The 15,756-nt window shown below is 33.5% G+C and overlaps 2 protein-coding genes across 3 annotated transcripts in view; both read right to left on the bottom strand.

The window, feature by feature from the left end:
- LOC125935814 (cytochrome c oxidase subunit 7C, mitochondrial) overlaps positions 1 to 15,756 on the bottom strand; it is a 994,084-nt gene that overhangs the window by 394,718 nt on the left and 583,610 nt on the right. The gene's annotated exons all lie outside the window — the stretch shown is intronic.
- Positions 1 to 15,756, bottom strand: part of RASA1 (RAS p21 protein activator 1) — a 115,133-nt gene that overhangs the window by 35,149 nt on the left and 64,228 nt on the right. Inside the window, exons 7-9 of the mRNA XM_049649773.1 lie at positions 7,950 to 8,002; positions 5,435 to 5,585; positions 571 to 649 (exon numbers count right to left, since the gene is read on the bottom strand). Of these exons, the coding sequence (XP_049505730.1) occupies positions 571 to 649; positions 5,435 to 5,585; positions 7,950 to 8,002 (283 nt within the window). The remainder of the gene's footprint in view (positions 1 to 570; positions 650 to 5,434; positions 5,586 to 7,949; positions 8,003 to 15,756) is intronic.

Genomic DNA, 15,756 nt, shown 5'->3' with positions numbered 1-15,756 from the left:
TCTTGTTCAGTACCAATCTTTCTTCTTATGTGGAGGATGTGAACCACTCTTGCCTTCCCTAAGACCTTGTACATCAGGTACTGCCAGTACATCTCACCCACTCTCCTCTTTACTAGTGGCTCTACCCAGAGTATACACATGTGCTCGAAACTCTCTCCCCGTAAGCCTATAGGCAAATAAACAATGAAATAAAAAGTTTAAACCTCTCTTAGCCCTGTATCTTCTTCTAGACATCATTTTTATTTTATTTACCAAGCTCACCTAGGTAAGCCCAGCTGTGATTTATCTTTGCTGCCTCCACTTTTGCCTCCAACAAACTCACTCCTTGACCCACTGACACTTGGCTTCTGCCCCAGCACTCCTTCTATTCTCAAAAAGGCACCAAGGCTAGAACCAACATAAATAAAAACCAAGTGATTCTCTTACAATTTACTTTCTGAAACAATCAGAATAATGGCAGTTTTAAATTTTATCCAATTTTAAATGCGTGAATGTGTGCATAAAACATACTACCAAAAATGCATTTTAAAATAAAATGCTTATTATTGCAAAAAGAAAAACAACACTGACCTGCATTGGTACAGGTTCCTTAAGATAATACCCTTCAACAATTTGTTCTTTTCGATAGTGATCTATGATGTCCCCAATGCTGTTAAAAATAAAAATAACTAATATTGACATAATCTGTCTTATAAAAAATACAAATCTTGAAAATACACAAAAACCCTATTAGCAAGGATTATCCATTTGCGTTTTTCCCAAGCATATAACCCAAATACATTAATAGTAAATATGATTATAATAGTCACATTATTTTAGAAAATCAAGAATTGGTATACAGGTCAGAAAAACCTGAATCAGAGATTCCAATGTTGCATACATATACTCAAGAAGTCACTACAAGTTAGGAAAGAATAAAAGTCTACCATTTTTTTAAAAGAGCATTACTTTTAAAAGAGCAATTGAGAAAACTGATAAAGTACTGACTTCAAGTAAATTTTAAGAATTTTTATACTCAGAACACTTACATTCTGCTTTTATAACAATCAGATGAACTTAGATCAAAAAACATATTCACAGCAGGTAAAAGCAGAAACAAACAAAAGACTAGGAGCTGATTTTACATGTGGGATTATTGCTCCAACAGGAAAGGCTTACTCATAATTTTTATAAACAATGCTACAAAATATTCCTACTATTTGGGAAATTTTACCAATAAAGCTGAAAATAAAATGACATTATATAATGTATTTTAACACAGATTTTAGCATGGTATAATGAGTTTTTTCAATATAGAAGTGTTCTGTATAATCAGTAGGCCTAAATACTTAAATCCTACACTTTTAAACTATTCTTTAATATACTGGAGGAATGGGTACTTTGGGGACAGCTAGCAAACATTTCTCAAAACAGATCTTGTTTAACCTTCCGCTTGATTTTTTCCACAGTTTTCCCTACTAACAGAATTGGAAGATACATTTTATCTTTAGAGACATATGTGTACACACACACACACACACACACACACACACACACAAAAAGATACACATGTATATATACATATATAGATCTCCAAAGATAAAATAACTTTGCTATACTACAAAATTAATTTAAACCACATATAATGTTAAAAACAGCAAAATAGAAGACTTGAAAAGATTAATAAAAAAACAATTATGAGTGTATATGAACTAAATACCAGACGCAGCATTTTAACATTTATTTATTTTTGAGACAGAGAGAGACAGAGCATGAACAGGGGAGGGGCAGAGAGAGAGGGAGACACAGAATCTGAAACAGGCTCCAGGCTCTGAGCTGTCAGCACAGAGCCCGACGTGGGGCTCGAACTCACAGACTGTGAGATCATGACCTGAGCCGGAGTCAGACGCTTAACAGACCAAGCCACCCAGGCGCCCCAGACGCAGCATTTTATACAACGAAGAGAGAGGTGCAAAATGAGACACATAAAAATGTATTAACATTAAAAAGACAAGGATGGTTACAAGCTTTTAAAGAAAATATGTAATACCACATACAAATCCAAAAATGTTAAAAGAAAAAGAAAATCAGAAAAGAATACATGTGAAGACAGATACCGTTACAGAGATGACGATGTGGTTCGAAGCAAAAAGCATCAAATTTATGAGAAATAGCAAATATTAAAAGGTTTCTAAGTGTAAAATGCAGTTGATCCTGTGGATCATGTCAGTGTCACTATACAATTCTTGTCCATGAGCTCAAAGAACAAGACACTGCTATGGAGTACACTTTAGACTGCCCAAGAACAAATTTAAAAGTGTGTGACAACCAGATATGTTTTTACCAATGAGTTGGATTTTCAAGATTTCTTTAAATTACTTTAGTTCATATTCTTCCCAGATATACCTAAAACAACAATCAAGGGAGACACAACAAACCACAATTTCCTAGACATTCCATAAAGGTTTTAGACATGAAATCAGACAGATTTACATCTCAGAAAACTAAAACATGTTCACTATAAGGTGATTTGTAAAATAAATGTGAGTTTCTAGAGATACTACTATGTCTTATACTTGCATTTTAGTAATTTACTTAATAAATAAATTAATAAATGTGTCTCTCTCTCTTCTTGAACCCCTAGATAAATATTAGTAATCTTTAAGGTCTGACCAAAATCCTACCTCCCTCTTCCTTCTCATCACCATCTCAACTACCCTCTTTCCACTGACTCTCCTATGTCCATGTTTACATCTCAGAACTCATCAGTCAGCCTACCATCTTTTCTCATAGACCTGTACTTCATAGACTTTTCTCTTTAATGAATATGCACAGGAGCTGTACAATACATTTCACAAAGAAAATTAGTTAATAAATGTTTGCTGAAGTTTATTTGCTGTTAAATGACTCTCCCGCTTTTCTAAAAGTTTTAATATAGGATTGTTAAGGTTATATTTCAACAAAGCAGTTTCTAAATGAAACAGACTTAAGTGTTATCTCTTTATCAAAAAGCTAATGTAGAATTAATGGGGAGAAGACAGTAGAGTATGTCTCTGTTACACAAATTTAATGGATATTCCCATTTTATATTTACATATCTAAATAATCATTGCTAATCACCAAGTTGTATCTTTTTTTGTTGTTTATATATATCTATATATCTATATATCTATATATCTATATAGATATAGATATATAGATATATAGATATAGATATATAGATTTTTTTTTTTTTTTTAGTAATCTATACCCAATGTGGCGCTTGAACTCAACAACCCTGAGATCAAGAATCACATACTCTGTGGGGCACCTGGGTGGCTCAGTCGGTTGAGCATCCGACTTTGGCTCAGGTCATGATCTCACGGTCTGTGAGTTCAAGCCCCGTGTCAGGCTCTGTGCTGACAGCTTACAGCCTGGAGCTTGCTTCAGATTCTGTGTCTCCCTCCCTCTCTGCCCCTCCCCTGCTCATGCTCTGTCTCTGTCAAAAATAAATAAACATTAAAAAAAAAAATTTTAAAGAATCGCATATTCTTCCAACTGAGTCTCAAGCCAGGTGTCCCACAAACGTGTATCTTCCAAGAGTTACTTTATTACTGACACTAATGTTGAAATGGAATATATTTCCATGCTGAAATATCTATTCCCAAAATAACTGTAAAACTGCATTTTTTCAGGCATCAGATTTACATAATTCTAGCTTTCGTTAAAAAAAACTTTTTAACATTAATACTAGAAACAACAATACTCCTGAACTTTATCAAATAAATAAAACTAAAAAGAAAATTTGGGGGAATGATCACAACCACTAAATTAGTATCTACTTAAAAAATTTTGAGCCATCATTTTGCTTTTTTTTTTTTTTTTTATGAAAGTCTTTTTTTTAATGTTTATTTTTGAGAGAAAGACAAGGTACAAGTGGGGGAGGGGCAGAGAGAGGGAGACACAGGATCTGAAGCAGGCTCCAGGCTCTGAGCTGTCAGCACAGAGCCCGACGCGGGGCTCATACTCACAAACTGCGAGATCATGACCTGAGCCAAAGTCGGAGGCTTAACTGACTGAGCCACCCAGGCGCCCCTTGACTCATCATTTTGCAAGCAGACTAATAATTTTGTAATAATTTAGAAAGAAATATACTTCAAATACTTCTTTCTTCCTATTTCATTCAGTTCTTTATCAATAAAAAAGACATCCTCCATTATGCAGGAAGAATTTTCATCTTTGCAGAATGTGCATAATAACAAAGTTTGAGTCAGTAAACAAACTTCCCTGAAAATATATCTATGTAAATTATTTTATCTTTAAAATTAGTCTCCAGACAGACATTTATCAATTTAGTTAAGAATATGTTTTCAGCTTAGAGTTTTATATATTCCAAATCCCTAGAAAACTGGACAATGGGAAAAATTAACTGACCTTTATATAGAGCTCAAAGTGCAGCTAGGTGGATTTTCAGTGAGGGTATCTAGATTGAACTATAATACAGAAGCCACTCAAGCAGCTTTTCTATAAGAAGTGTGCAAAAGGATCCCAATTACTAGACTCACATCTTCCATTTGATATCTTATCACTGTCCACTGGCCTCCTAGGCAAGCAAGTTCTACTTGTTTTTTGTTTGTATTGTTTTCTAAGATGAACCACCTACTGAATCCCTATACACTCAGAGGTCAAGCTGGAATTAAGAGAAATTCTAAATAGAATGGAAAATATTGCTGTGGTATTAAGGGAGTAACCTAGGCAAATGGCACCATTTTAGTTTACGAAAGCTTCCAAGAGGAAGATAATGCCACTCTAGAGTTATCAGTATAGGAAATTCTTTACATTCGGGGGCGGGGGGAATGAAAGATTACTTTCTAATATACAAAAAAAAAATTTAAAAAGCTAAGATTCTATCATACAGTTTCTCTATTAACTTATTTTTCTGATCAAGTGGCTAAAGTTCATTCTGAATTTTGGGATAAGCAACAAGTTTACTTAGAATTTTAAAAACGACAAGTAGGATCCAATAATTACAACAAAGAAATACCAACTTGAGAACAAACCAATTACATGACTAACATTTGTAACAAGTCTCTGTTTACTCTTTAAGAACCTTTTTTCCTATTAAAATGTCTCACTGATAAGAGAATGTAAAATATTTTCTTTTTCTTAGAACAGATGTTTTGCTATCCTACAGACAATATAAGGACTTAGCAAATTTTCTGTAAACAGTTTGTGCATAATCAACAACATAAATTATCTTAGAAGAAAACAAATTATCAATTATTAACTTATATTCATGTTTGACCCTGTCTAAAGAATTCTTGGACATGACTACTACTAAATTATAATGAAGGCCTTATAATTTTAAATTTTAAGAAGAAACTTTTATGCAATTTTGAATCCGATATACTACATTATTAAAATTTCAACTATTTTTGCCAAAAGTAAAAGATAACTAAAATCTCTCACAACTTACCTATTATAATATCGGCCTCCCATCATAAACTGATTGTTTGGTGTTGGACATATTTTAAATCGCTGAATATTTTCATTGGTCCGAAAGTAAAGTGAATAATCACCAGGAGTATTGTCTGAAGGCCTCACAAGAAAACTGCAGACTTGGCCAACTGTAAAAATGAAGCTGTTAGTTTTATTTCCTAATTATCAAATAAAAAAGAAAAAAAAATGTTAAGTATCCTAATTATAAAGTACATTCAAAAGTCATAAACTTTCACCAGGAACTTGCTTTATAATAAAGACTATTTTAACACATTTTTGTATTTTCTAGTTTATGAGTCACAACCGCCCATGATGTTGCATTTCTGTAACACATAAAAATACAGAAGTCTACAGCAGTGATTTCTAGTTAATAATGTCTATACCTGTCATAACTTGGAAAGAATAATCTAACCATGGGCAGAGAATATGGGGTAAAATGGCCACATACTGTCTGTAAATCCTCTTAGTAAGAATAGTCAATAAATTACAAACAGTAAATTTTGTTTAGGAATACTCTATTTAATCAATGCTTCTGATTAAACATGAAAAAGTACTAACTATAGGGGCACCTAGGTGGCTCAGTTAGTTAAGTGTCTGACTCTTGATTTCAGCTCAGGTCACAATCTCACAGTCTTGAGATCAAGCCCCACATCACACTCTGTTGACAGTGCAGAGCCCCCTTGGGATTCTTTCTCTTCCTCTCTCTGCCCCTGCCCCACTCATTCTCTCCAAAATAAACAAACATTTAAAAAAAAAGTAACAACTGTAATAAAATAGTGCCAAAGCTTATAAAGGTTGATTAAAAATGAAATATGTGTACACCTCATCAAAATCAGTACATGTACACTACATTTCATTTAATAGGTAAGAACCTGAAAAGTCACATAAAAATAAATTATCATATTTTAAGATTTTCTCACTAATTTTAGGGAAGTCTTTTTGATATCTTTGATAGGCAATGACTCTTAAAACTAAAATGCTTAGTTTTCTCTTTGTCTTAAGTACTAATCAAACAGGAAACATCAGAACTTGATTGCTTTTAGGAAAACACAATGAACACTTAGAATATGAGATGTAATTTTCATGTAAATTATCGACAGCTCCAATCATCTAGCCAAGACACTTACTACCAAGTAATTTCATGTTCAATACAAAGAATAGGAATTCATCCAAAATTATGCATGCAAGTGCTTAGGTGCACTTTTCAGGGGAAAATATCACCAGATTCTTAAAAGAACACATGACCCAAAGGAAATAAAAAGTAACGTATAGAAATTAAGTTTAGCTCCTTTTCAAGCTGAAATGCCTAAAACAAGAATGAGTGCTTCAAGTCCTTGATGGTGCAAGTTCAAAAATATAAACTTATATTCAAAATTCAGTAAATTCATTAAAATAAATATTTTGGTTCCACTCTCAAGGCTGATAGCATGTCATGTTGGTTGAGGGTCTGGTGTCTATTACTACCATGCAGCATCATCATGTTTATTTTTAACCTGCTTAACCTACATCCTCACAAGAAAATCAAACACCTCTGAAACTGTCTTGACTCTTTCAAAAGAGCCAAGAATTAATTATATTAAACTCCAATTCCTGTAATTCAAAACAATAATTCAGATAACACCTTTAATAATCACCATATACAAAAACTATCAAACACTGGTTGTTTTTAAAGAACTAATATTTCTCAACTGTAGATTATGGCTTAAACTGGTCTCAAATCCTTATAAAGTGTGGTTTACTCAAGAGATATTTTGTAGTTAAATTAATTCAGTATTAAATGTTAGGATAAATGATGACAGGATTGTTTCTAATTTAAATGATAAACCCACAATATAAGTCAATTTTTACTTTACATACCTCTATAACCAGAGTTTTAGGAAAGGTTGAAATTAATATATTTTAAATAAGGCACAGTTCTGTAATTCCACAAGTACACAAAGATAAATGCAAGAACATCTGCTAGAGCAAAAAAATAAAAACTACACAATATTCCTCTATAGATATATAAAAACCATAATTATCTAACAGAAGCTTATGGCCATTCAAAAGAATAATGAAAACTTATATAAGCAGATATGCAATGATCACCCAAAATATATTCTAACATGAAAAAAGTGTGTTGCACATTCCTGTGAATGTGTGTGGAGGGGGTATGTTTAGGGGTGCATGCAGAAGTGAGGAAGGGAGATACATGCAGACACTGAAAACTTACAAAAATACAGAAAAAAACCTCTCATCTGGTGCTGCTTCTAGTGAAGAAATTGGGAACTCAGACAGAAAGAAACACATGTCACTGAATTTTATACTGCATATATGTATTCAACTAAAAAACACCAGATAAGAAGTACACTAGTTTCTCTGTGGTGGGCAAGAAATTACAGTACGTATAAATATCAAATTAGTGCTAAAGGCAAAACAGATGATAAATTGTTGGTTTTCTCTTTTACTTTTTTAATAAAGATATTAGAAAAGGCAAGTGAATATACAATTACCTGTCATTAATAAGTTATAAGCTTCTTGTTTGGAAATTTTCCCATGGAACCATCTTAAAAGGAGAACAAATTAAATATGTGAATCTAAAGTCCTTTTTGCTGTTATACAATCAAAATTAAACACAAGTTTAATTCAAGGTGCAATAATGAAATAAATACAAATACAACTGATCAAATTATCTTATTCCTTCTACATTTATGTTACTACACTTTGTTAAACACACATACTTTCAACAAAATATAGAAAAATCAGGGACTAGTATGAACTATAATTTCCTTATTAGTTAACAATACAAAAACAGCAATGATTTTAATTCTGATAATGACAAACTGTTATATGCTTACATCATAGCTAGTGTTCTCTTTTCTTTGTATTAGGAGGGATGGTACAGGTAGAGCCCACTAGATTTATCCAGAAAAAAAAATACTCAGTGACTTTTCCTCACATTACTCTCAAAACGAACTTCCACTACAATAGGTGATAGGTTCTCTCTTGAAAGAAAATAGACCTGACTGGTTAATACTTTCCTTAAAGTCAGAAAATAAGACTGAGCCATGACAAAGACTGGATACCAGCATCAAGAACTGAAGTAAAAGAATGTCTTAGCATTCCTAATTCTGTTTGAGCTGACAGCATAACAAATTAGATGGCTAGAGTATTTTAGTTTCTGTGTACTTAAAATAAGCATTTAGAAATTATTATAAATGGCATTATAGGCAAGATCCACTGCATATAACTAAAGTATTTAAATTTTACCTTAAACTAAAATGACACATCTGGTTTTAAAAATTAATTATTAGTAATTAAATTTCTTAAAATCTCCTTTCATTTACCTGAAGATCTATTATCTATCTTGTTGATTAGCACCTGTTAATGCCAAGCTGACAACCCTAGATCATACCTCTATTACTTTGTCATTAATTCTTAGAATCTACTATTATTTTTGACAGTAGCTTAAAAAACAAATTGGAAAGTAAAAATACTAGAAGACTAAAACAAAAAAAATCAAGAACCATCTAAATGCTGCCTACAAGAGACTCATTTCAGACCTAAAGACACATGCAGATTGAAAGTGAAGGGATGAAAAACATTTACCAGGCAAATGGAAGTGAAAAGAAAGCTGGGGTAGCAATACTTTTATCAGACAAAATAGACTTTTAAAACAAAGACTGTGAACAAGAGACAAAGAAGGACATAATAAAATAATAAAAGGAATGATCCAATGAGAGGATATAACACTCATAAATATCTATGGACCCAACATGGAGGCACCTAAATACATAGTGCTATTAACTCTATTAAGACATAAAGGAAGAAACTGACAGTAATACAGTAACAGTAGAAGACTTAAACATCCCACTTATATCAGTGGATAGATCATCCAGACAGAAAACCAACAAGAAAAGAGTGGTTTTGAATGACACATTGGACATTAGACTGGATGGACCTAACAGATATATACAGGAAGGACATTGCATAACACTTCCCAGGGTAAATCACATTAGCCCACAAAAAAAATTCAAGACATTCAAAAAGAATGAAATGCAAAAAGACTGAAATCATATCATGCATCTTTTCTTTCCACAATGTTATGAAACTAGAAATCAATCATGAGAAAAAAATCTCCAAAGAACATAAATACATATAGACTAAATAACATGCTACACTGAACAATGAATGGGTCAACCAAGAAATCAAAGAGGAAATCAAAAAATACATGAGATAAATGAAAATCAAAACAGTCCAAAATCTTTGGGATGCAGCAAAAAATGTTCTAAGAGGGAACTTTATAACAATACAGGCCTACTTCAAGAAATAAGAAAAATCTCAAATAAACCATCTAACCCTAACACCTAAAGGAGCTAGCAAAGAAGAACAAGGCCCAAAGTCAAAATAAAGAAGGAAATAATAAAGATTCGAGTAGAAATAAAAGAAACAGAAACAAAAACAAAACAAACAAGCAACAGAAAAAGATCAATGAAACCAAGAGCTGGTTCTTAGAAAATATATGCAAATTATATTAAACCTTTAGAAAGACTCATAAAGGAGAAAAAGAGAACTGAAGGAAATATAATCAGAAATGAAGGATGAGAAGTAACAACCAACATCACATAAATACAAAACACTGTAAAATAAACTGGACAATCTAGAAGAAATGAATAAACTCCTGGAAACAAATATTATTCCAAAACTGAATCATGAAGAAACAGAAAATTTGAATAGACTGGTTAATAGCAATGAGATAAACTCAATAAGCAAAAATTCCCAAAAAACAAAAGTCCAGGACCAGATGACTTCACAGATGACTTTCACAAGTGCCATCTATCTACCAAACATTTAAAGAAAATGTAATACCTATTGTTCTCAAACTATTGCAAAAAATAGAAGAGGAAGAAAAACTTCCAAATTCATTCTTCAAGACCAACATTAATTACTCTGATACCAAAACCAGACGAAGACACTACAAAAAAAAAAAAAAAAAATCTGAATAACAGATGTAAAAATCCTCAACAAAATACTAGCAAACCGAATTCAACACATTAAAAAAAAATGATTCACCACAATCAAGCAGGATTTATTCCAGGGATGCAAGTGTGGTTCAATATTTGCAAATCCATCAACGTGATACATCACATTAACAAAAGAAATGATAAAAACCATATGATCATCTCAACAAATGCAGAAAAAAGCATTTCACAGAGTACAACATCCATTCTTGATAAAAACTCTCAACAAACTAGGTTTAAGAGGGAACATACTTCAACATAACAAAGGCCATATATGAAAAACCCACAGGTAACATCATACTTAATGATGAAAAACTAAGAGCTTTTCCCTTAAATTTGGGAACAAGACAACGTCCTCTCTCACCAATTTAATTCGACAGACTACTGTAAGTCTTAGTTGAAGCAATCAGACAAGAAAAAGAAGTAAAAGGCATCAAACAGGTAAAGAAGAATTAAAACTTTCACTGTTTGCAGATGACATGATACTGTATACGAATAACCCTGCAAAATGGTGAAGCTGCTCTGGAAAACAGTGTGGAGATTCCTCAAAAAATTAAAAATAGATCTACCCTATGACCCAGCAATAGCACTGCTAGGAATTTACCCAAGGGATATAGGAGTACTGATGCATAGGGGCACTTGTACCCCAATGTTTACAGCAGCACTTTCAACAATAGCCAAATGATGGAAAGAGCCTAAATGTCCATCAACTGATGAATGGATAAAGAAATTGTGGTTTATATATACAATGGAATACTACTTGGCAAGGAGAAAGAACAAAATATGGCCTTTTGTAACAATGTGGATGGAACTGGAGAGTGTGATGCTAAGTGAAACAAGTCATACAGAGAAAGATACCATATGTTTTCACTCTTATGCGGATCCTGAGAAACTTAACAGAAGACCATGGGGGAGGGGAAGGGGGGAAAAAGAGAGGGAGGGAGGCAAACCATAAGCGACTCTTAAAAACTGAGAATAAACTGAGGGTTGATGGGGGGATGGAAGGGAGGAGAAAGTGGGTGATGGGCACTGAGGAGGGCATATGTTGGAATGAGCACTGGGTGATGTATGGAAACCAATTTGACAATAAATTTCATATTAAAAAAAAAAAAAAAGAAAATCCCATTTACAACTGCACCTGAAATAATAAAATACTTAGGAATAAACTTAAAGGAAATGAAAGACCTGTACCCTAAAAACTATAAAACACTGATAAACTGAAGATGACACAAACAAATGGAAAGATATTCCATACTCATGACTTGGAAGAACACTGTTAAAATGTCCATACTATCCAAAGCAAACTATAGATCCAAGGCAATCCATATCAAAATACCAATAGCATTTTTCACAAAACTATAACAAATAATCTTAAAATTTGCATGGAACCACAAAAGACCCCCAAGAGCCAAAGCCATCTTGAAAAAGAAGAACAAAACTGGAGGTATCACATCCCAGATATAAAGATATACTACAAAGCTGTAGTAATCAAAACAGTATGGTACTGGCAAAAAACAGTACACAAAAAACAAACAAACAAAAAAAAAACCCCAGACCCAATAGATCGATGGAACAGAAAAGAGAGCCCAGAAATTAACTCACAATTATGTGGTCAATTAATCTAGGGCAAAGGAGTCAACAATATATGCTGGGGGAGAAAAACAGTCTCTTCAATAAATGGTGTTGAAAAAACTGGACACGTACATGCAAAAGAATGAAAACTGGGTTACTCTCTTATACCATACACAAAAATGAACTCCAAATGGATTAGAGACATAAAGGGGGACCTGAAAACATAAACCTCCTTAAAGAAAACACAGGCAGTAATTTCTTTGACATCAGCCATAGAAATATTTTTCTAGATAGGTCTCCTCAGGCAAAGGAAGCAAAAACAAAAGTAAACTATTGAGACTACATCAAAATTAAAAGTTTCTGCACAATGAAAACCTACGGAATTTGCAAATGATGTATCTGATAAGGGGTTAATATCCAAAATATATAAACAACTTCTAAACCTCAACTCTAGAAAAATAAATATTTCAATTAAAAAAATGGGCAGAGAGGCACCTGGATGCTTCAGTCGGCTAAGGAACGGACTCTCAATTTTGGCTCAAGTCATGATCTCAGGGTCATGAGATGGAGCCCTGAGTCAGGCTCCATGCCCAGCTTAAGAGTCTCTCTTTCCCTCTCTCTCTGCCCCTCCCCTGCTCATACTCTCAGTCTCATTCTCTCTCTGTTTCTCAATTTAAAAAAAAAAAAAAAAAAAAAAAAAGCAGGGGGGGTGGGGAGGGCAGAGAACCTGAGTAGACATCTTTCCAAAGAAGACAGTATATCCACTCCTATGGTTAATGTCATGTAATTTACAGTAGCCAAAATATGGAAGCAACCCAAGTGCCCAAGGATAGATGAATGGATAAAAATGTGGTATATACATACAATGGAATATTAGCCATAAAAAAGAAAGAGATTTTTGCCATCTGTATCAACATGGATGGAAGTCAGACGGAGAAAGACAAATACTATACGATTCAACTCATGTCTGGAATTTAAGAAACAAAATGAACAAACAAAGATAAACAAAAAACACTCTTCACTCTTAAATACAAAGAACAAACTGGTGGTTGCCAGAGGGAGGAAGGCATGGGGATGGGGGAAACAGATAGGGGGGATTAAAATTACACTTATCCCAATGAACACTGAGTAATATATAGAACCGTTCAATAATTATTTATATTGTATACCTGAAACAAATTTACCATTGGATTTAATTATACTCCAATTAAAAATTTCTTAATAAAAATTAGAAATTTCTCTACATAAAAAAAAGCTCATTGTATATTATGTATGTTAATAAATTCAGTGTTGTTTCACTGAATGAATGTGTTCAGAACACTGTGCTGTATTTAATACATACTGGAAAGGCACATTAAAAATTACTTCTGAGCATGCTAATTATATATATGAATAAGTATAGTGTTATTTCAATAAAAAAGATATATACCCAAAAAAAGCTGGAAAATAAAAATACTACAAGTCTAAAACATGTAAGTGCTCTAAAGCCCAGTGTTACAGATTTAGAAGCTGTTAACATTGTTTTAAATTACCCATACTATTACTTATCAAAATATAACTGCATATTTACCTTTTCACATGAATGAAATGTTAAACTTTTAAATTCCCTCTTTAACATTATTCCCACCATTAACTCATTAACTCAATGCAAATTATGAATACCATACAGCAAGTACACAACAACTGGAGCAATCCAGGCTTCCTTAAAAGGTAGTAAGGGTCCATACTGCATTCAAGTATAATCTAAATGGCCATTTCCTATAAATGCTAGAACAGGGTTTTTATATTCTGGGGGAGAGATGAGTAGATACCCTCAAAGGCTATTCCTATATTTTTATAGCAAGAATAAAGAAAAACAAGGGAATTCAAAGTGAGGAGCACCAAATGGGGTTTAGAGAACAAATCGGCAATAATGATTTTGTGAAGTAGATCTGAGTTTCCTCATTCAGACATTTATTACCTATATGTAAAATGTACATATTTCAAACACATGGTTTACACCAATGATAGAAAGAGGAGTCCCTGTTCTTACCAAGTTCCCTTCCAATAAGAAAAAGCGACACAAATACTGTATAACTACAAAAACAATGTCAAAAATATAATAAAGTGCAGTGATAGAAATGCACAGAGGGCATTTTTGGAATAAAAGAGGAGGGCACCATCTCTATGGAACATGTGAGGGAGAAGATAAGGGAAGACTTCTTGGGAAGTGATAAGTGAGTTAAGTCATTAAGTAAGAATAGAAATTAACCAAACATAATGCAGTGGTATTCTGACCTAGAAAGTAGCTTAGACAAAGGTGAAAAACAGTTTTACACATTTGAAGATCGACAAGCTGGAGAGTAGAATATAAACATAAAAGAGATATGACTAGTAAAGGACACAATAGTCAGATGAGAGGATCATTTCAGGCTCTGCTAAGGTAAAGATGACAGAGAATAAGGTAATGCTTTTAAGTGCAAAAGTGATGCAGTCAGATATGGGTTTTAGGAAGATTATGCTTGCTACTGGAAGAAAGGATTTAAAGAGACTGAAAGCATCAAAGAAAACCAACTTGGAGGTTACTGCTACATCAAGTCCTGTTAAGAAATGAGAAGAACAGACCTATAAATACAGAGAACCAACTGATGGTTGCCAGAGTGGAGGATGGGCAAAAGGAATAAAGAGGAGTGGGGGATACAGGCCTCTAGTTTGGAATGAGTAAGTCACAGGAACAAAAGGCATACCATAATGAATATAGTCAAGGATGCTGTAATAATGATGTATGGTGACAGATGGTAGCTACACCTGGGGGGCGCAGGGCATCATGTACAGAATTGTTCAATCACTTTGTTGTACACCTGCAACTAATGTTAACACTGTGTGTCATCTATCGTCCATTAATTTTTTTAATTAAAAAAAAAAAAAATAAAGAAAAGGGCCTGAACTAGAGTATGGTTGCTTAAGATTGAGAAGAAGACACACATTCAAGAAATATTCTAGGGGCGCCTGGGTGGCTCTGTCGGTTAAGCGTCTGACTTCAGCTCAGGTCATGATCTCGCAGTTTGTGAGTTTGAGCCCCGTGTCGGGCTCTGTGCTGACAGCTCAGAGCCTGGAGCCTGCTTTGGATTCTTTGTCTCCCTGTCCCTCAGTCCGTCCCCTGCTCATGCTCTGTCTCTCTCTGTCTCTCAATAATAAATGTTCAAAAAAAAAAAAAAAAAAAGAAATATTTTAGAAAACAAAATTATCAGGACTTGATGTCTATATCATTGTTAAAAGGGAGCCAGAAAGAAACACAGTTCAAGTTACATTTGTTTAGTCTGAAAGAGCACTCATGGATGCTACTGAGGTTGCTTCTCTGCCAGTTTCCACCTTAAGAAATTAGAGGGAGCTGAGAAATACATAAAATAAGTCAACAGCGCAATTTAGCTTACACTAAATACCAAATGAGTAGATAATTACAAAGTTCAGAGATGTACTAACTAAAAAACATTCCCAGCAAAAGTGGGATTTATACTTTATGCTGTGAGAAAACTGGATGAAGCTTTAAATATTTAGTGGCATGTGACCAACATTTTTTTCCTTTTCTTTTAAAAATATATCTATGGTATTATTTTAAATAGGGATAAAAATACAGATTTCAACTGTATCTTGAAAATCACGAAGATCTCACAACACTGGACTCCCGTTTTTGCACACATCAATTACAGCAGTCAACTTACTGCAGGGAAACATTACTAGTTTTTGG

This window comes from Panthera uncia (assembly GCF_023721935.1).
Source record: "Panthera uncia isolate 11264 chromosome A1 unlocalized genomic scaffold, Puncia_PCG_1.0 HiC_scaffold_17, whole genome shotgun sequence".
Lineage (NCBI taxonomy): Eukaryota > Metazoa > Chordata > Mammalia > Carnivora > Felidae > Panthera > Panthera uncia.
The sequence above is the reverse complement of the archived record's forward strand: the minus strand, read 5'-3'. Positions and strand labels throughout refer to the sequence as shown.